We start from the raw sequence: 22,809 nt of genomic DNA, 5'->3' as shown, positions 1-22,809 counted from the left end.
AGCTTATTTTCCCCAAAGCATCACAGACATCTCAATATAGAAAATGAGGCAGTCCCAGTGCACCGCTGAGACCCTAGGATAAGAGACCCAGGCCACTAGAGGGTAACTATCATCCTTATCACCTCTGGCCTCTTATCAGGTGGCCCAGGGACCTTGGCTGCCTAAACCACTGTTCTCCCCATGAAGGAACCACATGGGCCAGAAAACAGTAGAGAAATCCAGGGCTTGGACCCTATGTATCAATTCAAATGCCCCTGGGCCACCTGTTGACCATTAGGAACCATCAGTCCCAAAGATGCACAGTCTCCCCTCTGCACAGTTCTTACATGTGCTTAGCACAAAGAAAAGGTGGGGATCAAGGAAAGAGGCAAGAAAGTCAGGGACAGAAGATTAAAGACAGGAGTGAGCAAGATAATCTCCTCCAACAAGGCTACCTCGTATGATATTTTAACTCAACCACAAATGAGTAAATGGCTCCAGAACCAACTAAAGCAAGACTGCCGAACAGAAGAATTCAGGATCACACCATTCAGGATACTATGTAATCAGGACATTTTTATTTTTATTAATATGTAGAAGTAGAATTGCCCCTTAGAAACATCCCACCCTTCAATTCACTTGAAATGGATACTGTTATTACTTTTAAAACAAGAGAACAGCTTTAAAAGATTATTTCTATGGACATAAGAACTTTCTCCTAAAAGAAGCAGAGGAATTGCACAAAGAGAATGAGCAGCAGTGAAGGTAGCCCACAAGTAACGAGCAGGTAATGATGGGAATAAACCCCAACTCCTTTGAATTCTAGTCCACTGCCATGTTTTCTAGGCCCCTAGTTAGAGTAAGAAAAACATCTAAGGATAGCTTTCTTTACAGTTGGAAAGAAACAGAATGCCAGGATCATAAAACATTAGGGAAGAAATGTGCTGGTTTAGTAGCATAATCTCATCAACACAGTCAAAATCTTCAGTTACATGAGTTCATGAAAAAAAAAAAATGCTTAATGTCTGGGATACATCACATGAACAAATTAGGACTCTGATAATAGTAGTAAAGCTTAAATTTCCAAAAGAAGAGAAAAAGACATTCCCTGAGGTTTAATACCCTACTGTTCTAGTTTGCTAATGCTGCAGAATGCGAAACACCAGAGATGGACTGGCTTTTATAAAAAGCAGGTTTATTTGGCTACACAGTTACAGTCTTAAGGCCATAGAGTGTCCAAGGTAACACATCAACAATTGGGTACCTTCACTGAAGGATGGCCAACGGCGCCCGGAAAACCTCTGTTAGCTGGGAAGGCACGTGGCTGGCATCTGCGCCAAAGCTCTGGTTTCAAAATGGCTTTCTCCCAGGACATTCCTCTCTAGCAAGCTTGCTCCTCTTCAAAACGTCACTCACAGCTGCACTGAGTTCCCTCTCTTTGAGTCAGCTCATTTATATGGCTCCACTGATCAAGGCCCACCCTGAATGGGTGGGGCCATGCCTCCATGGGAATATCTCATCAGAGTCATCACCCACAGCTGGGTGGGGTACATTCCAAGCAAATCTAATCAGCACCAAAACGTCTGCCCCACAAGACTACATCAAAGATAATGGCGTTTGGGGGACACAATACATTCAAACTGGCACATCTACCCCAAAGCTAACTAGCTACTTATAATTCCCTACAATAAAATATTATGCAATATTATACATACAATAAGGAGTTTAGTTTAGGCTGGCCATTGTTGGTCCAAAATATTCCAAGATCGTTAGTTCGCGGAGTATCAAAAAGAGACACATGTTGCACCTGTGCAATGGCCCCACGACATACCCATATCCAAGAGCAAAGATAAGTGTGGTGACTTTACTGACTGACATGTATCTGTATTGCCTCCCCAGTATAGAATTTTCTAGAAAATAGCAACTATAACATATATATAGTTTACTTAAGGAATGTTTAAGAGTGAATATACAACTGCCCTTTAGAAGCACTGAAACTATTTGATGACCTGAAAGAATGCATGAATGAGTGAATGAATGGATGGAGGGACTGACGTGTTAATGAATAAATGAATATGATTCCAAAGTAGTTTCCATTGTTTGCTCTTCTTCCAAACCATTCACAAATGAATCCCTCAGTGATAGTGTCTGGAATTTCATGAAGTAAATTTCCTGGCCCGGGAGTTTCTCAGGAGGGAACAAGGGGGTGGTCCATTCTAGTTTGAAAGTGTTCCTTCACCTTCCAACCAGCACACTGAAACTCCTCAACGTACGATGAGAGAAGCTCAAGAAACAATATCCATTACAGACAGAAACTCTAGTCATCTGTGTTGTAAATCTAAAAATCACCTGAGTTGAACCATTTATTTCCTACCATCTCAAATGTTGTCATAAATTCAGGCTATTTCAAGCTATCTGAGACAAAAATGTATACCCATGTCCTAGGCAGTTGTTCAAAGTCTCGCCACCATCACTAACCAAAAGGATTTACCAGGTTCCTGATAGTACAAGTCTCTTGAGGTTCTGAAATAAAAAGATGAAATAAAACTGGTTCCTTACCCTATCGGTCAATACACACTCACCTTCAAATTGAACCAAAAGGCATCATATTAAAAAATGGAGTTCATTTTACTGCTATAGAACAAGTAAATATTTAACCCAGCTGGAGTGACTGGGTATCTACCTCTTCCTGAAGCTCGCAAGTGACTTCTTTATTATCTCAGAAGTCAGGAAGTTCTTTCCGATGGAAAATTCTTTGGTATATATATCCTTGCTTTGCCCTACATAGGCCTGAAAAGAAATGGCTCAGACATCGTATTCAGATAGGAATCGTCAGCTTTTGCTCACTTGGCAGGAATGGGGGCTGCTGCATTGCAGCTGTGTGGTGTGGTGGGGCTTGAAGGAACACTGCAGCAAGGCCCTGACTTAGGAGGAACACAGGACCCAGGATGGAGTCCCGGAAACCCCCAAGGCTCTCTCTGGGATTGTTTCACATACCCGTCTTATTCTCTCTGTGCAGACTGGCTTTCTCTGCCTATCCATCCACATGGAAAAGAGAACTGCCCCCCTCACAGTATTTCCCCCACTCAAGAGACCAGCCCAGCATGGCCAATCTGCTAGTTTTAATTTCAAATTCTGAGGAGGCAGAAACTGATTCAGTGTGGGTCTGACTGCCAAGGGCCCACCCTGTGGACATGATACAGCACAGTGAAGGGGTCACTGTGAGCTGGGAAGACATTCCAAAGGTGTCTGCTTGAATGTTTTACCCCTCCCCCTCCTGCCAATGCTTTTAACTTCACCTTGTAGAACTCTTTTCCATACCACTGATAAATCTCTGCTCCTTCCGGGACCTTGCTCATTTTTCAATATCATTTTTAAAGTGACTCTCAAAACTGAACAAAACACCATGAGACGAGACTAACTAATATACGCTCTATGGTTGCGATTATTTTTCAGTGTTTTTGGCTGAGTTAGAGTGAAGATCCAGGAGTTCACACAATGAAAGTCCCATTTCTCAACTGAGAAAGGCAATCAGAAGTGGGTTCTATACAGAGTAATTCTGGAAGACCCCCACAAAAATGTAGATGCTTAGGAGCCATTTTTGCATGAGGAAATGGTTAATCAGGCCTTTCATTAATATGTTTAACAAATGTTTATTGATTTTGGTGCCATTCCATGTGAGCTGGAGAGAGAAGTACAGGATGTGTAATGAGCTCTACCCTTACAGAGCTTTCACACTTAACTAGCCACGACAATCCACAGGAGAAGTGATAACACTATGGGAGCACCTGGCTAGGGCACCTCGCCTCATCTACCATGATCAGGGGAGGCTCCCTGGAGGACATGACACTTGAGCCAGGACCTGGAGGACCAAGATGAAATGCATCAGGGGCTCTCCTGTGGCCTTCAGGATGAATTCCAAATTCCTCAGCATAACCTACCAGATTCTAGTTTCTGCCCACAAGCCCACCTTCACCTTTTTAGACTCCTGTCCTGCTGTGCACCAGTCAAACTGAATTACCTCCCAGTAATAGCGTATGTGCATTCCGTGTTTATACTGTTCCTTTGCCTGGAATGTACACCTTCCCTCCACCCCCTAACTACTCCTGCAGCTTCAGAACTGAACTCACCGCTGTGAGAAAGGACTCTCAAAGCACTCTGAGGTGACTTTTATCACCCTCGGTTACCACTGCTGAGTTCACTTTCTCCCCATCTAGTCAGTGAGATTTTAGGGCAAGAACTATGTCTTCCATCACTTATGTCTATATTCTGGCATACAGCAAATGCTCAAAAGTCTACAAAATGAATAAATGAAAATGAAAGAATATAGATACCAGACACAGAGCTAGATACTGCGTATTATGTTATTTCATTTAATCTTTACAACGATGTTGAAAAGTAGCTATATTAGCCCCCATTTTATAGATGAGAAAACAGGGGCTTGGAAAGGGGAGTAACTTGCCAACATTCTTTTAGCTAATAAGAGACAAAGCTGGGATGTGAATGCAACTGCCCAGGATTCCATTTCCTCAGCTTCTCCGGAAGACATTAAACTCAGATTGTCCCATCCTTCATCACAGGCTTACAATTAACATGAGCATCCTTAACTATTCCCAGCAAAACCCTTGACAGAGTTCTACAGCTCATATATGTATGGATTTTTTTTTTTTTAATGCAACTAACCTGAATTCTTCCAGTTGCCAAGGAAAGGACAAACACTCATGGCAGGAGTCTTTCAGACTAGGCACTTTGTAAAGAGACCCAGGACATGTGTCCGAAGAGCATAAGAAATTTCCTTGCCCAGCCCTCTTCTTAAACCAGGATGACTTTGCTTCCCTGGAGCCCGGAACATGGACCATTTGCCCTTCACAACCAGATGCAAGGGTTTTATAACCCATTGTCAACGACCTGAGCTATCTGGGAAGCACTGTAGTTCCTTAAAAGAGAATAGTTCTTCATTTTAATTTCAGAAAAATATTTACAAAACTGATACATTGTATCTATATTCAGGAATAAAATTCACTCTCTGGAGACACTAGAAAATGCAGTGCTCTAATGCTCACCACCCCAAACCTCCAACTTCTTTTCTTTTTAAATCTTTTCTATCTGGTATTTCATATTCCAAGCTCTGTGCTGGAATAAACTTTTACAACCAAATTATAAATCTCTTACAAGTGGGTCATTTTTGAATGGCTGACCTGACCTTGACTATTTTGGGAGGATCAAACAGAAGATGCTGACCATGATTCAATTATCCTAGGAGCCCCTGTTCCAGTTAGGATGGGTATCTACGTCAGCAACCTACAGTCATCATTCAGTTGGAAAGTACACAGTGTAGAAACATAGTCTTCCTCCACGAGCCCCTCCCCCTCACCTCATACAAGCATTTTGTAACATTTTAAACCTGGAGGATTCCAAAACATGCAATGGCCTTGTCATCATGTGACTACAAAACCCACCCAGCTAAACTGGGCTTTGCTTCGTTACCCACGTGCCCCTGCAGCAGCAGCTTGGAGTGGGCTAGAGATGGGACTATCAGAAGCATCCCAAAGTACTCATCTGTGACCAACCAGCCTTCTACTCTAAAAGCGACTGAAAACTAAACCCACCAGTATTCCAAAAGAAAATCGTTTTTATCTGAACATACCTGCACCATGTAGTGTCAACAAATCCCCTCAAATGACACTTGTACCTCTTTTTAATACAATAAACACAACCCCCCCACCTCCAAAAAAAAAAAAACTATTCCTAAATTCCTTACTAGAAAAGTGCTTGAGAGTTCACTATTTAAAAACACCCTTTAGGGAAACCTTTTGAAAAGTAAAACATGTCTGCTAAATGCAAACAATCCCTCCTAATGTCTCTCTTTTCTCAATGCAGGTTTTTGCTGATCCCTGCTCTTTGCTGAAGAGACATCTGTTCGGTGCAACTCACTGTTGTCTTCCATCACTTACCTCTACATTCTGGCGTGTAGTAAATGCTTAAGAAAAGTTTTCTAAATGAATAAATGAAAACCAAGGAGGATTTATGGATGTTCATTCTGCATACAACCATCCCTCTGGTATCTCCCAGAAATGCTACTTCAACCATCCCTGTGCAAAAATGCCACCAATTTCCCCACGATGTCAAATCTTTGGATTTTGCCCTCCAGTATATGCATGGATTCTTCCTGATCTCTACATTCTCTCCTATCCAACTAGTATCTACATAAGAGAAGTGAGAAAGGAAGGTGGGAGAAGAAGATATTCCTGTCCGTCGTTTCTCTTCTGCTCTGATAAAAGGTGACAGGCGAAATGAATTCATTAAGAGAAAACTATCCAAACTGTTCTGAATTCTAAAGCACTTTCTATAAGGTATCAATATATGGTGAATTGACACAGAAACATGTTATTGACAGAAACAATAGGCTCCTTCAAGTTTTCAAAGGCCGTTTGTTCTAATCTAGCCAGGAATGAAAACTTAGGAAGTACGGAGAGAAAGTAAAAGAGAGAAGAGGGTCAGGAATTAAGAAGGCAAGCCTGCTGTTTTACCAATACTGGGCAGCAGAGGAAAGTTCATTTGGAGCACAAATTTGGGGTTTAGGCTAAATGAATGGTTCTCTAACAAAGGTAATTTTTCTCCCCAGAAGACATTTGGCAGTGCCTGGAAATATTTTTGGTTGTCACGGCTGGGGAGGGGGTGTGCCACTGTTATCTAATAGGGAGAGTTCAAGGATGCTGCTAAACACCCTCCAATGCATGGGCTAGCTCCCCACGACAAAGAGTTATCCAGTACAAAATGTCAGTGGTGTCAAGGGTGAGAAACCACGGGCTAAACCAAAGCTTGTCATCAAAAATTCTGGTCTAGTCTATGGTTCAGAAAGCCAGTGGTGTCACTTACGATGGAAGAACAAGGATGGAGTAAGGCAGTTCTAAACTAGTAAGAAATTAGCATAAAAAATTAAACAGTACATAAGGTACATTCAAAGGGCCCCTCTTCCAGAGGTCAACATTTCAGGCAGCATCCATTCATTCATTCAACAAGTATTTAATGACCAACAACTGAGGACCAGGTACTTTCTGGGCTCTGGATTCATTGGCAGCTGGAAATGTAAGGAATCTCCAAGAATTCTGCCAGTTTGGTTTGGAAACATGGAATACAGAGCTTCAAAGGACTTTAGCCACTGATGAGAGGAGCTCAACGCATCCTACCTGTTTGCTTACAGTTTAATCCTCTGTTGAATATGCCATAAAAACCATCCCTCACAGACCAAAGAGGTTTTAGTTTTGGGTGGTTTTTTTTTTTCAAACAATTCTTTACAAAAAGTCACTTATCTACAATGAAACTTGTGATTCTTACTGATTGGGATGAAAATACTGAACAAAGGTACTGTTCACAAATACCTTATTTATCTTACTACCCAAAATTAAAAATTAAGAGTACAAGAATGAATTCTTGGTCATTCAAATGATTTCTGCTTCAACAAATGCAACTCACTTGCACCTATCAAATAGTCTAGAGACTCTCACTTGGCAACTACTTCAGCTGGGATATAAACAAAGTACTTTGAAAGATGACTGTCGACTAGCATACAAATGTTAAGAACCAAGCTTGAAATATCCCATAACATGCTCTGGAGACCATGAGAAGAATATTTCTTTTGTAACCATCATCTCTCTCTCTTGGTTGAGTGTGATTATTAAACTACAAATAATGTAACAACTGATACCTACAGATAGATTTCTCTCTTTATTATATTTTTCTTCTTGGGTAGAAATGGCAAATAGCAGAAATGCTTACCTAAAATCTCTTTGGATATATTAATAAAACATTAGCCTTTCTAAATTTAAACTTAAAATCTAATTAATTCAATCAAATGTCAGTTGTCACCTAAAGCATTTTAGTAAAAAGGAAATATGTTGGACTAAAGAAGAGGAATAGAATATGGAATGAGCTGATTTTAAAATCATTCGTATCATGACAATCACCGCAGCCTTGTCTGCTAACATTTACTCTTTGAATGAAGCTTAGAGAGAGGATATTTAAGAATACCATTGGTGGTGTAAGAGACTCATTTCCCATACTGCCTTTCCCCTGTCTTAATTATTAAGTGTATTTGTATTAAAGCAGTCATCACTGCTGTAAGCTTCTCCTGACCCCCGAAGTCACAGATCTTGGCGATAATTTCCATAGAGCACATGGGGCCAATCTAAAGATAAACCTTATTACAACCTGAGAGGCTACACAGATAAACACACAAAGACTGCTGTTAGTTATTAAGAAAGCAGACATGCAAATTGAGTGTACTATCCATATCCAAAAGAAAAATGTTTTCCAGTGGGTTTTAATTCTTATTATCCTATACCCACTGTTTTTAAGCAGAAAAGAGAACTTGGTTCCTTGTCTGCCTTCAGTATAATCCAAAGCCAATATATCAGCTACAGTTTTAGCAGCAAAGGCAGGAGATTGGAGGAAGCACAGATAACCTTTTAAAGGTTTATACTGAATTAAATGAGTTCACTGCAGTTCTTTAAAAACAAGTAAGGACATGAAAACAAAACATTCAAATCCTATGTTTCTTCCTGCAAATAATTTAAAACTAACTAGCTAACTGTTAGCATACCACTGTTCTTTGGCTTGAACTCAGGGTACTGAAAATAATCTAAAGAGACATATTTTTAAAGCTGAATATGATTAAATTACAAAAGCCTGATTTCTTTCCTCTAAGGGCCAATAAATTATGTTCTGGTTTCAAGCAAGGAAGGGTAAAAGCATATCTCAAAATCATTAATCTCTTAGAAATTACAAATGAAGTGAATAATACCAGTTTCTTACATTGAGGAGGTAAATGTTAAACTCCTTCAAACTGTAGTGATGGGACCTCCTAATCAAGATTACATTTCTAGATATCTGAAGTTTGTTGTAGCCATCCTCCCCCTTCTAAAATGAGAAAAATAAAAATGCCCACCAAACTAATCCTCATCATATAGGTAATGCCTATGTAATTGCTCACAGCATTGCCAAAGCCATCAGCTGCAGCCCATTGGAAAAGAAAAGTTTCAGCTGCTCCACCTGCACCTAACATTCATCTTTCAGGGACCAAGAACCAGTGTCTAGAATGATCCATGTAGAACCTCTACACAGAGGACAGATAAAGCCCTAGGGTGAAGGGAATGAATAAGATCTAAATAAAGGACCCAAGAATTGTCCTTCATTTTCAGGACCCAGGAGACACAAGGAAGAGTTAAAATCCAGGTCAAGTCTGCAGTCTCCAACAGAGTCAGCAGAGCCCCAACCAGGACACAGGTAATATTTCAAGATGCACAGGGAAGCTACACAGTCCAGGATACTTTGAGTTTCTCACCTGTTTTCTCAAGGGTCTACCATACAGAGGTGTTCCCCCATATTGTGACATCTCAGGAGATACGGGATAAGGATAAGGACAGAGGTGTGAGAGGGAGGGGTGTAAGACAGTGGACCAGAAAGCCCCAAAGGTCCAGGCGCACTAGTCTCCACGCCTTTCTTCTGGAAAGTTGCAAACCTGGGTCCCTATCTGCAGGGGAGGGAGAAGTGGGGTGGCGGGACACCCCCACATGAGCTCCCTGAGGCTACTGTGCTAACAGAAGGGAAGACGAACCAGCTGGCGAGAGAAACGAGCTGAGGGGGTGGCCTTACTTTTGTAGCTCGCTGCCCAGGGCTGGTAGCCGTAGTATCCGGTGATGCGGAGGATCCGCTCCTCGATGGACGTAAGCCCCACCGGCCCGCTGGTGAGATCCTCCACCGAGCGCGACCATTTCAGATCCTCCTTAATCGCCTCGTCCACCACCAAGTACTTGAGCTGCCGGAGCTGAGGGCTGATGTCGGACAGTCTCCGGGGGCTGACGTCCGGTGACCTCCTCATGCCACTGAGGCCGCGGACACCACGGAGAAGCGGACGGGCGGGGGAGGAGGGAGCAAGGACAGAGAGGAGGGGATTCAGGGGGATGAGCAGATCTGAGGGCGAGGCCGGGCGCCGCCGAGGCCCTCCAGCGGGCAGGTGCCGCCGAAGGGCCGGGACTTCTCCCCTCCCGCCACCCGCCCCAGCTTCCGGCAGCCTCAGCGGCGGGTCGCGTCTCCCGTGCCCCGCCCTAGGCGCTTCGGGGCAGTGCGAGTTGGGGAGAGTGGCGAGAGAGAAGATGGCTTAAACTTCCCGAGCAGCTCCCGCCCGCGCCGTGTCGCCAGGCATCGCCGCCCCCTTGCTCCGAGCCCCAGACTGTTCGGTCTCCCGGCTGCAAAGACTCAACCTCAGCGCTCCCGCCACCCACCCCTCCCGCTCGCGCACCCACGGCCGGGGGCTCTACTCACATGGCGATGGTTTTGCCCCGGGGTGCGCCGCTGGGAAACTCTCGGATCCCCATAGGAAACGGCAGAGTGGGGCGCGGGAGCTCCGAGACTTGAGGCAGAGGGGGCCGCGGGTCAGAGCTCCCTGCAGCCTCCGGCGCCGGGCTGAAGGTGGGGCGCGCGCCCCCCGGCAACAGGGTCCTCAAAGCGCCCGGCGGCCCCTCGCCGCCTTGGCGCGCCCTCGCGGGTCCGTTCCCCTGAGTGCCTCCGCGGCGTCCGGCGAGATGGAGGCTCGGCGGGCTAGGTTCGGACTCCAGGCCGGTCCCGCGGCGCTCGCCGCAGCCTTCCGCGGAACGGGGGCAGCTGCGGGCGCCGCGCCTCTCGCCTGTCGCCGTCGCCCTCAGCGAAGCCGCGGAGCCTGGGAGAGCGCTCGGAGCTGTGCGCTCTCGAGGCACCTGGGCGGGCGGGGACGTACTCTTCCCCGCCGCGGAGGAGCCAGGCGGGGGCGCTACTGCCCCCTTTCCCGCCGACGTCTGCGCCCGGTTCCCTATCCGGGACCAGGCGCCCCCTGCTCCTCCCCACAACCTTTGGGGTCGCGTGGCGCGCTTCTCCTCGCCTCCTACAACTTGGCAAATCATGCAGCTCCTGCTTCAGCAGTTTCCACCTCTCTTGCGCTCTCATTACAAATTAATGCTCACACTTCTTGAAAGACACAAACCTGCTTCCATACACACAAAAACCATGCTCTGAACACCACATAAAAAACGACATTACCTAGGCAAAGCTGAGACACTAGCATTACCTGGGGGAATTGATTTATTATTTCACGCTGTGGGGATCACTCCCAGGCCTGGGCTTCAAAGAGCTTACATTCTCACTAAAGACGCAATTTTGAAATCAAATCTCTCTTCATAGATTTCCATTTTATTTAGCCTCTAATCGCTTTTTCCCCCTTCTGGCAAGCCATTCTCCTCAGACTACTTAATCATCCTTTTATAATGTTATTTTTCTATTAGAAATATGTATATGTTTCTGTTAGAAATATCTATATGCAAATTTTTAAAATATACATATATGTGAAGAAGAGGACACCCATTATCCAGTTAAAAAACCACTTTGAATTTTACCTGTGTTCCCTTTCAGTCTTTTCAATGCAAAATGTATTTTTCACAAAATTGGGATTAAATTGTAAATACTACTTCAAGTATTGCTATCTTTGTTTCCAAGCCGCTAAATCAAATAACCATACAATGAGTTGGCCTAACAACAGGAATTTATTGGCAGGTTTCAGGAACTAGAAGGCTTGCTTCCCTCCTGGTGGGTAAGGGTCTGTTTAGCACACAACACTTGGGTTCTTTGGTTTTCTGACACTTGGCAATGTTCTCTCCTTTACCTTCCAGGTTCCAGAGGCTTCCACTTCTGATTTCTGACTCCTTCCCCAGGGCTCTCTCTTTAAAAGGCCTCGGGTTGTAATAGGATTAAGATCTATCCTGATTCAATTGGCTACACCTTAACTAAATGGTGCTATTACAATGAGTTCAGGCAACAGGAATGGGATTAAGATTAGAACATGTTTTTTCTGAGGTACAGCTCTCAACCTACCATAACTCCTTTTTTATATTAAAATTACATCGTGCAACTTTTCCATGCTACTGTATTCTTCTAAAATATTTTTTACTGGATAAATGTTTAACCCTATTGTTTAAGATCATAAAACTAACAAAACCATTGTAAAAAAATATCTAAGTGTAAAAATAAAAAATTAACATGCTCTATAACTACATAATTTTACACCTTTTTTTCTGAGAGCCTTAGGAATGTCATTGTTTTTCGGTTACTCACTTTTGTTACCCCCACCCTCACCTGTGTGTTTGTGTGTCTGCGTGAAAGTTTTCTCTTAATCCTTTCTTTTGAGAGAGACTTCAGGACAAGACTTCTCTTTCCTTGCACCTCATGTTTCTCATCTTCTAACTACCATGAAGAGCATTTCAACTGGTGTTTCTCAAAGCATCCTCAAACATCCACCTGATGGCACAATCAGTCAGGATGTTCCAGGTGTTTAAAATGCTGATTCTGAATCTTCATCTCTGAGTGTAGATATGGAAGCGCAAGCCACTGAATTCCCCAGGTGAGTTGTATTCACACTAATGTTTGGGAACCATTGATTTAGGTAAATAATGACTGAAGTTGGGAAGCCAGAATATTTCTCTTGCTTTTACAAACAGGTATGTTTCCTAACCCAAGGGAAGCCCTGGGCTTAGCTAGAAAAGGAGCAAAGTCCCCTCCTCATTCAACCACCAAATTCCATCTCCCAGACTTCTGTTACCCTGGGCAAGTTCTTCAACCTTTCTGAGTCTCAGCTCCCTTATCTGCATAAAGGAGATAACTTTGTACCTATTATTGTGAAGATGAAATGAATTAATATGTGTAAAGCACCTAATATTGGACCTAGCACATGGGCAGTACTCAAGAGATGTTAGCTATTATTATTAGCAATGCAGCTGAAGATTGAATTCATGTTTTTGACAGCTACAATAAATTGTCAAATCATACCCTGCTCAGCATTGAATAAAATCCCTACACATTTTTTCCATGTGCATTGCTAAGTCAAGACATTCTCTCCTTCTTCCCCCATTCTCCTCCTCCTCTTCTTCTTCTCCTTTTTCTCTTCTTTTTCTTCTTCTTCTCCTCACCCCCCCCCCAATTCCCCACCCAATGAATAACATGGTTTGGTTTCTCCACTCACCATGATAACCTTGAGAAAGTTATTTAACTCCTCCAAGCCTCATTTTACTTAATAAGTATCTCAAATGCTTACTATAAAGATTAAATGAGTTCAAGTACATTAGGATAGTCAGGACATGGTTTTCATGTTTAATAAAAATTACCAATGATAATTATTGTCATTTTTAGATGTTATTTAAAATGTGTCCACTTGTCATATGTAGCCATTGCCATAACATTGCAGGATGTTTTTGGATCATGACTTTCTTGGCCATTACAATCACTGCCCCCACCCCCACCAAGTGCTATGGGGGCACCTCTTTGACCTCCTTACCCCTCAGTACTGTCACCTCTATAGCCAGTCCTTTTTAAGTCTTATGAAGATGTCTGTCACTCACTTTAAACACTGTAGGTTGGGCACGTGAGTTTGTTAATGGATATTAGGGCCAGTGCACCATGCATCCCATCAGGAATCTATCCTCCACAGCTGCAAAGGTAGCTGTAAAGAGCTGAACTGAGCTGCGCTTAGGCGAAAGAGAGCCAAACTGAGCTGCCAGGTGTCGAAGGTAGCTGATTAAGACAACAATTAAAGCCAAAATGGCAGCAACAGTGAAGCCTTTAATCACTTACTGCAATGGTAGTAGAGGAAAGCAACTACTCCACCCTCTTCTGTTGCCCCACGGAATAGCACCACCAGGCGAGGGTCAGATGGATTAGCACAGACCTGGGGCTGTATCACTGCCGAGGGAGCCCCAACAAAAGACTCCTGCTGTTCCATGTACCTGAGGGCTCAGGGGGTGAGGAGGTGGCGGAGGAGCTAGGAGTGGAAAAGTACTGAATCAGAGTAGAGAGTGTCTTCAAGGGCTCCCCCTCCTCCTGATAAAGAGGTCTCAGCAGAGGCACCTGGGGAAGTCCTCAGCCTAGGAATACAGATACGGGCATGTATGAGCATGACTAGCCAGGGAGGCTTGAGTCCTTTATTGCAACTCCCTTCAGAGGCTGTAATATGCAATATGCTGGCTGTGCACCAAGTCTGGTGCCAGGAGGACAGCTTACCCCCATGAGGCCTGCCAGGCAAAGCCTTTGTAATTGCCTGGTGAAGCCTGAAAAATCCCAGGTAGGATTCTGGCCTGGAGACAGACTCCTCAGCAGCTTCTACAAGGTCATCTGTGACCCATATGTCAATCAATACCTGACACTGTGCTTTTTGACACAATGAATATCAGAAATGGGTTATTTTTGGTACAAATATTTGTTTGTTTAATGGCAGGATAAATGTTAGGAATGGGCTCTTATTGGGGAGTTACAGGTATTCAAGATATGCAGGTTGGATACACTATTTCAGAGACCTTCTCCACTTTTGCATTAACACTTTACAGGGTTTGTAACCTTTATCCATAGTATCCAAGGTTGGCCATCCTGTTTCCAGCCAGTGGGTATAAGGGTGATTGCCTGATGCTGACTGTAAGAAATCCTGCTCTGTTGTTGCTTCTGCCTGGGGTGAGACTTTGTTAGATGTGGTCATAGCACTTAAAAGAAAGAATGCTGAAAGTTCATTTAACATATAGAACAGGCCATATAAATATTTTTTTCTGCATGAGTGCTAATAAATGTTTTGTTTAGTAAATGTGTAGATATACAGCACAATCTGGTATAACTTGCTATTATTATAACATGGTAGCAAGGTTATGGGTTACTGCTATCCCATCTTAAGTAAAAATTTTCATTAGCTACTACTGTCCACCAAAAGAACCTAAGTGCTGTGTGTGAACAAATTGACTTAGGTCAGTTTGTAATACTTTGACTACCTCAAGCATGTCAGTGAGATCCTGGGTCAAGCTCTGACTAGGACATTTCAGAACACCCAGAGTCACAAAAATCAATAATAGAGATATTCCTAAAAGAACTTCCTCTGTGCTGGTAATTAAACTTCATAGTTCTTCTGAAATAACTCATATGCTAATTTAAAATGCAGTCTCTTATGCCCTATTCTGAGTGAGGGTCCCCACCACCATCACCATTAGGCCTGGAATCTGTATTTTAGCGAAAATCCTTGATGAAGTTGATGCAGATAATCAGTGAACTACACTCCTTAAAGACAAGAGTGCCTCAAAACCATCAGTAAGAAACGTTTGTGTTTGGACTGCATATAAACATTCTGAAGATGGTCCCCTGGTGGTTCTTTAACATATTGATCATAGTTATTTTTAAATCCTTGTCTGGTAGCTCCAATATTTAGACCATCTGTTGATATACTTCTATTGTTTGTTGTTTCTCTTGATTATCAGTCTCATTTTCTTGCTTATTTGCATGTCTAGTAATTTTTATTTTACGCCAAGTTGTGTGGTTTGGAACACGATTGAGTCTCCAGATGATGGTATCCCTCAGAGAAAGTTTTTCCTTTCTTCTGTTGGGACAGATAGAATGAGAAATTGATCATCACAATCTTGGATTAATACCTATATTAATTAGTTCAGTAACTGGCTTGGGACGAGTTTGCAGTTTTAGTAAGATTCTAATAAGATTCCACTTCTGTTCTGCCCTTTTCCCGTGGGCATAGTCCTCCTGGGCTTTTGATTAAGAGCTTGGCAGACATTCATCTCCTCAGTTCTAAAAGACTGCAGGAAATCCACCTCTGCCATTCAGTTTCCCGGGCAAGGTCTCCATCCTTTCACCCCACAGAGCTACAAATACTGCTGATTACCTTAAGAGAGAGACTGTTGCTGTTCTTGAGGCAGGCTTTCACTCCTGGAGTGTCTTTTTTGCTTAATCACCAAGAGACTGTGGGAGAGCTCCTCTGCCTTCTAGAAGCTGTTAACTGGATCCCTCCCCCACAACCCAAGAACTCAGCAGATGTTCCATGGGGAAAACTTAGGGTCCCTCAGGTTTGCAATTTGTCCTCTAGCTGTGCTCAATCACTAAAAGCTTTGCTGATTTCACTGTCTTTTCACAGAAGCCCTCTACCAGGACAATTTTTCAGTCTTCAGTCTGTACCTAGAATCAGCAAATGCCCTCAGGAGAAGAAAGAAAAAAAAAAAAAACCTGGCCATCATCAACTCATCTTAGAAAAGTTCTGCTTCTCTAGAATATAAATTCACCTAATCTTTGTTCCTTCCACAACTTTCTAATACCCTTAAAAGTATTATTTATCTGGATTTTCTAGTTATTTCAGGGAAAGTGTTGATCTGCCAAGATCTGCTGCATCCTATCTAGATGTAGATGTCTTCCTGACATATGTTTTTTATAGTTGTTTACTTATTTTTCTTTTTTAAAGCAGCTATGTGTCTATATCAAAGCTAACACATTTATCCAGGTAGCCTCAGAAATTTATTGTATCAAGATAGATTTTCAGCTGACTTCCTTTTGGTTCCTTGATTAATTTGAAGGAAAGGAGTTCAAGGATGGGAATGATTGTGGGCAGGCTTCATTTTGTTTAGTTGACATTTTATGATCTTTGAAAGATTTTAGTTCTGGAACTAGGATACCAAGAGCAGCCAGTGAGTATATCTGGATGCTGTATCAGAAGCAATTCTACTGCCTTAGTGAAGTTGTCTTCTTCATTTTTTACCCATAATAAAGCCTCAATGAGTGAATTCATCAAAAGGACCTCAACAACTGCTCTGTTTGTAATAAGGAATATATTCTGCATATATGTTTCTATAGCTTATTTTTAAAATCAGTAAATGAAAGTTTAACTCATTAACTTTTTTTTTTTTTTTTTTTTTGGATTTTATAAAGGGGGTTCATTCAGTTACAAAGTTACAGACTTAATGTCATAAAGTGTCCAAGGTAAGGCATCAACAGAGGGTACCTTCACTGGAGAAAGGCCATTGGCATCCGGAAAACCTCTGTTAGCTGGGAAGGCACGTGGCTGGCGTCCGCTCGCTCCTGGGTTGTGTTTCAAAATGGCATTCTCCAAAATGTCAGAGTCAGCTTTCAATGGCCATCTTCAAAATGTCTCTCTAAGCTGCAGCTCCAAGCATGTCTAATCATCAGTGTCAGCCAGCAAAACACCTGAGCCTGTATGGCTCTTTTTTTTTTTTTTTAATCATTTTTTTTAACTGTGATTGTTCACATACCATACAATTATCCAAAGATCCAAACTGTACAATCATTTGCCCCCAGTACCATAACACAGCTGCATATCCATCACCACAATTAATTTTTTTTTTTAGTTTCTAGAACATTTTCATTACTCCAGAAAAGAAATAAAAACAAAAAAAAGGAAACTCAAATCCTCCCATATACCTAACCACCTCCCCTCCATTGTTGACTCATAGTATTGGTATAGTACATTTGTTACTGTTGATGAAAGAATGTTAAAATACTACTAACTATACTATATGGTTTGCAATAGGTATATATATTTTTTCCTATATACCCCTCTATTATTAACTTCTAGTTGTAGTGTCATACATTTGTTCTGGTTCATGAAAGAGATTTCTAATACTTGTACAGTTAATCATGGACATTGTCCACCACAAGATTCACTGTTTTATACATTCCCAGCTTTTAACCTCCAGCTTTCCTTCTGGTGACATATGTGACTCTGAGCTTACCCTTTCCACCACATTTATGCACCATTCAGCACTGTTAGTTATTCTCACAACATGCTACCATCACCTCTGTTCATTTCCAAACATTTAAGTTCAACCTAATTGAACATTTTGCGCATAATAAGCAACCGCTCCCCATTCTTCAGCCTCGTTCTATATCCTAGTAACTTATATTTTATGTCTTTCATGTATATTATAATTAGTTCCTATCAGTGAGACCCTGCAATATTTGTCCTTATGTGTCTGACATTTCATTCAGTATATTGCCCTCAAATTTTCTTCATCAACCCATTTCTTTTAAGATGGTTTTGTTTACACACCATACATTCCATTCTAAGTAAACAGTCATTGGTTCCCTGTATAGTCATGTATTTATGTGTTCACCACCCTCACCACTATCTATATAAGGACATCTCCATTTCCTCCACAAAGAAGGAGGAAGAGTCTAAGAAGGTAGAGAGACAAAAGAAAAAGAAAAAAGAAAGAGAAAAAAAGCAAAACATGACAGTTAGGAAGCAGCAAAAGGAAAGACAACATTAAACTCAAGTAGAATAAAAAGTCAAACAATATCACCAATGCCAACAGTCCCATACCTCTCCCTTATGCACCCCCCTTATATGCATTTAGCTTTGGTATATTGCCTTTGTTACATTAAAGGAAGCATAATACAATGTTTCTGTTAATTATACTCTCGTTTACATTGATTGTATTTTTCCCTAATACCTCCCTATTTTTAACACCTTGCAAGTTTGACATTCATTTCTCCCTCATGAAAAAGCATATTTGTGCATTTTGTCACAATTGTTGAACACTCTAGGTTTCACTAAGTTATACAGTCCCAGTCTTTATCTTTCCTCTTTCCATCTGGTGTCCCACATGCTCCTAACCTTCCTCTCTCAACCATATTCATAGTTATCTTTGTTCAGTGTACTTACATTGCTGTGCTACCATCACCCAAAATTGTGTTCCAAACCTCTCACTCCAGTCTTTTCCTATCATCTGTAGTGCTCCCTTTAGTATTTCCTGTAGAGCAGGTATCTTGTTCACAAACTCTCTCATTGTCTGTTTGTCAGAGAATATTTTGAACTTTCCCTCGTATTTGAAGGACAGTTTTGCCAGATATGGGATTCTTGGTTGGCAGTTTTTCTCTTTCAGTATCTTAAATATACCACCCCACTTCCTTTTGCCTCCATGGTTTCCGCTGAGAAATCCCCACATAGTCTTATTAAGCTTCCTTTGTATGTGATGGATCGCTTTTCTCTTGCTGCTTTCAGGATTCTCTCTTTGTCTTTGACATTTGATAATCTGATTATTAAGTGTCTTGGAGTAGCCTATTCAGATCTATTCTGTTTGGGGTACGCTGTGCTTCTTGGATCTGAAATTTTATATCTTTCATAAGAGATGGGAAATTTTCATTGATTATTTCCTCTATTATTGCTTCTTCCCCTTTCCCTTCTTTTTTCCTTCTAGGATACTCATGACGCATACACTCCTGCATTTCATTTTGTCATTCAATTCCCAGAGACATTGCTAGTATTTTTCCATTCTTTTCTCTATCTGTTGTTTTGTTTGTAGGCTTTCAGGTACCTTTGTTCTCCAGTTCTTGAGTGTTTACTTTTGCCTCTTGAGATCTGCTGTTGTATGTTTCCATTGTATCTTTCTTCTCTTGTGTTGTGCCTTTTATTTCCATAGATTCTGCCAGTTGTTTTTCGAACTTTGGATTTCTGCCTTATGTACACCCAGTGTTTTCTTTATAGCCTTTATCTCTTTTGCCATATCTTCCCTAAACTTTTTGAATTGATTTAGCATTAGTTGTTTCAATTCCCTTATCTCAGTTAAAGTGTTAGTTTGTTCCTTTGACTGGGCCATAACTTCATTTTTCTTAGTGTAGGTTATAGTTTTCTGTTGTCTAGGCATCTGGTTTCCTTGGTTACCTCAATCAGGTTTTCCCAGACCAGAACAGGCTCAGGTCCCAGAAGGTAGAAATATTCAGTATCCGGTTTCCCTGATGGTGTGTCTTAGAGAATTGACACACCCTGTGCTTTTATGCCCAGCAGGTGGCACCTGTCAGCCTGTCACTCCTGACTGGTATAAGGAGGTGTGGCCCTTGGCTGTTTTCCCCCAGGCTCTGGGGTGTGGTTCTGAATGGAAGGTGGGTAGTACAGCTTGGCACCACCTTCTTCCTCTTAGGGAAGAAATGCCCCCTAGGGAGTTTTATTTGCATATAAATAGATTCTTTGTTTCTCTGACTCTGCTATCTCCACCATTGTCTGGGTCAGAGTGCTGCGAGTTTCAAATGGCTGAGGCTTTCTCTGCCGCAGAGCACTGGGAGCTGAGAATGGCTGAGGCTTTCTCCACTGAGCCGCCCAGGTTGAGGGAGAGAGAAAATGGGACAGAAAGCCCCCTTCCAGTGTCAGTCTACAGCCCCCAGATTCACCCATTGGCCAAGACAGCACCCAGTCCTCTGGGCTCCCCATCCCGAGACAGAGAACTCCCCTGGCTCTCCAAAGTCAGTCGTCACTAAAAGCCTCTGTCGGCTTATTGGGGATTTGTAGCTTGCATTGATCAGTCTACGTTTGCCAATTAAAACCCCAGTTGGAGCTGGGCTGAGGTATATTCGCTTGTTCAGAGAGTGCTGCTCTCTATCACAGCAAGGCTTTGCAGTTCAGGTTGCCATGAGGGAGGGGCTCTCGGCTCAGGTCCACAGTTTTTACTTAGAGATTCTATGCCATGATCTCAGGCATTTCTCCCAATCCAGATTGTTGCATGATGTGTGGACAGTCACGGTTGTCCCCCAGCAGTTATTCCAGATCTTTTACTAGTCATTCCTGGTTGTTTATTAGTTTCTCTGTGGGGACTAACTAACTTCCAATCCTCTCTATGCCACCATCTTCTCACCTCCCTCATTAACTTTTAAATATTACTTTACCTAAATCATATATTTGACATGAGAAGGATTTATTCTTCACAAAAGGTCCAAGTGCACCAAAATATTTAGGATATTTGGACATATATATCTATTTTTAAATTAATTAAATATTTATTGAGTGCATACCATGTGCTAGGTTCTGTTATGGAAGCTGGTAACATAAATAAGACAGTTAGGTATTTTCTGCCCTTAATGAACCCAGAATAGAAGAAAACAGTTGCAATATGGTATGATATGGAACATGATTGATGCATGCAAATAATTCTGTGGATGTATACAGAAGGGATTTCCAAGACACTACCAAGGGAAGAGTGGAAAAGGATAAAGAGCATCAGAAAGATACCAGATAAGACTTCTTCCATCAGGTGACACACAAACCAGTTCTGAAAAAATGAATGGAAATTAGCAGAAAACGAAGATGTTACTGGAGGAATAAGCAGTAGGAGGCCTTGAGTTGCGAGATGGGAATCTGTTTGGAGTGCACAATATAAATGGGAAGGGAGTAACAAGTGAGCGTAGGATAATAGGCTGGATCCGGTCACCAAGGGCTTTGTAATAAAGCCAGCACCATCACTTCCCTGAAATACTGAGGAAATATCCTAACTTGTCCCCCACATCCACTCTCTTCTCCCTCTTTGGGCAGAGTAACCCTTTCAAAGGCAGAATTGATTATGTCACTCTCCTACGTAAAGACTTTCAGTGGTATCCCATTTCCCTTAAGTTAGAGATCCAAATGCTTAACATTGCCCCTACTTCATACCTTGCTCTCTGTAGCTGTTTTCCATCCACACCAGCCTCTTGGAGCCCATGGAATGTGCTTTTCTCCTCCGTGTCCCCTCTCTCCATGGAAAGCCCTGTTCACCTCCATTACCTGGTCAGCTCCTCCAGTCACCTCTCACCTTCTGCTCAGTGTTTGCTTCCTCCAAGAAGCCTTTACTGACCCTCCCCAGACTTGATTAGGTGCCTTCCTATACAATCCCATAATTCTCAATAATTTGCCCCATAACCCTTGTCAGAACTTGTATATCTATTTATAAGGTTATTTGATTAATGCCTCTCTCCTTCACTATGCTCAAAGTTCTTTGAGGCAGATATTGCTTTGTTTTTATCGTGACCCTCATACCTAACATAATGCTTTGATAGGATCTGCTCAAAAACTTTTGGTAAATACATGAGCAAATGAAAAAAAGTGATTAAATGAGACTACAATCAGACCATAAGACATGTGAGGAATGTATGGCACACAATTTTGCAAAACGTATTTTGACTTCCTGTTCCTGTTAGTTATCATTCCTAGGTTAACATGAGATTCTCCATAAAAGGTTGGCAGAGGACTAATTTACAGGTCTAATTCCTTCCCAGTCTCTCTCTTCTGAGCCCAAACTTTCATCCTTTCTACTATTCTAATTTTTCAACCTAGACAGTATCAATAGCAATCAAACATTCTGGATTATCTGAGTCACTGCTGATTTCAAATAACCTGTTGCATGTTCTCAAAAAGTATGCTCTCTCAAACTGAATTTAAAGAAATAAAGTATGTTGTCATTATCAGACAATATGTCCCAATGTTTGGTTCAGAAAATATATTTACTGTAATATGTGTTTCTGATACGCTTATTGAAGATATGGGTCACTTTAGATGGATGGATAGATGACAGATAGATGATAGATAAATGATAAATAGATGGATAGATAGATAGACATAGAGTATAGAGGTATACATGCATACACATGGTATTTTGTTTATCTTATACCAATAAATGGTAGCTCCCTTTAATTTAAGAGACCATGTTTTCTATTTTATGTTGTAATTCCTTGATGCTCAGTGACTAAATGGATTATATCAGGAAGAGAAAGAATTGATTTCTAATGTTATGCAATACACAATAGGGAAGAAGGTCTTTCCCTTTACCAGCAAACATTTTACCACAATTCTGACACCATGACTATAGCAAACAAAATGCTATGTGTTTCAAAGTATTCCACTGGGTTGGCTATTATTGTCTGTGTTTGTCAAGGTATTACAAAAATGAGATGAGCTCAAGAGAAAACTGGCTAATTTTGTCAGAGGAAAAGAAAAGAAACAAAAAATCTAGAAATCCTTGAAGGATTGGAAAAGCCAATTGCTTCTAGAGACCAAAGAGTAAGAGACTGGATTGTAAAGGCTCTGAAAAATGAAGATCAGGTGAGTTTTCTAAGATTAGCGTGTATGGTCTTCCTAATCCTAACGCCTCAAGGTAGTTATAAAGTGAGAGAGAAGAATGCAGGTGAAGAAGCAAAGCAGTAAGTCAGATGTGAGACTATGTCTGGGAAAGAATTTTG

At 41.9% G+C, this 22,809-nt stretch overlaps 1 protein-coding gene across 1 annotated transcript in view; it reads right to left on the bottom strand.

Annotated features, from left to right (window-relative positions):
• Positions 1 to 10,691, bottom strand: part of SLC35F3 (solute carrier family 35 member F3) — a 463,234-nt gene extending 452,543 nt beyond the window's left edge. The window contains 2 exon segments of the mRNA XM_037821187.1: positions 9,634 to 9,863; positions 10,303 to 10,691. Coding sequence (XP_037677115.1) covers positions 9,634 to 9,863; positions 10,303 to 10,355 — 283 coding nt within the window. The 5' untranslated portion in view covers positions 10,356 to 10,691.
• Between the last annotated feature and the right edge of the window lie 12,118 nt (positions 10,692 to 22,809).

Source organism: Choloepus didactylus, chromosome 2, assembly GCF_015220235.1.
Source record: "Choloepus didactylus isolate mChoDid1 chromosome 2, mChoDid1.pri, whole genome shotgun sequence".
In the NCBI taxonomy this organism is placed as follows: Eukaryota; Metazoa; Chordata; class Mammalia; order Pilosa; family Megalonychidae; genus Choloepus; species Choloepus didactylus.
This window is presented reverse-complemented; position numbering and strand designations above follow the sequence as displayed.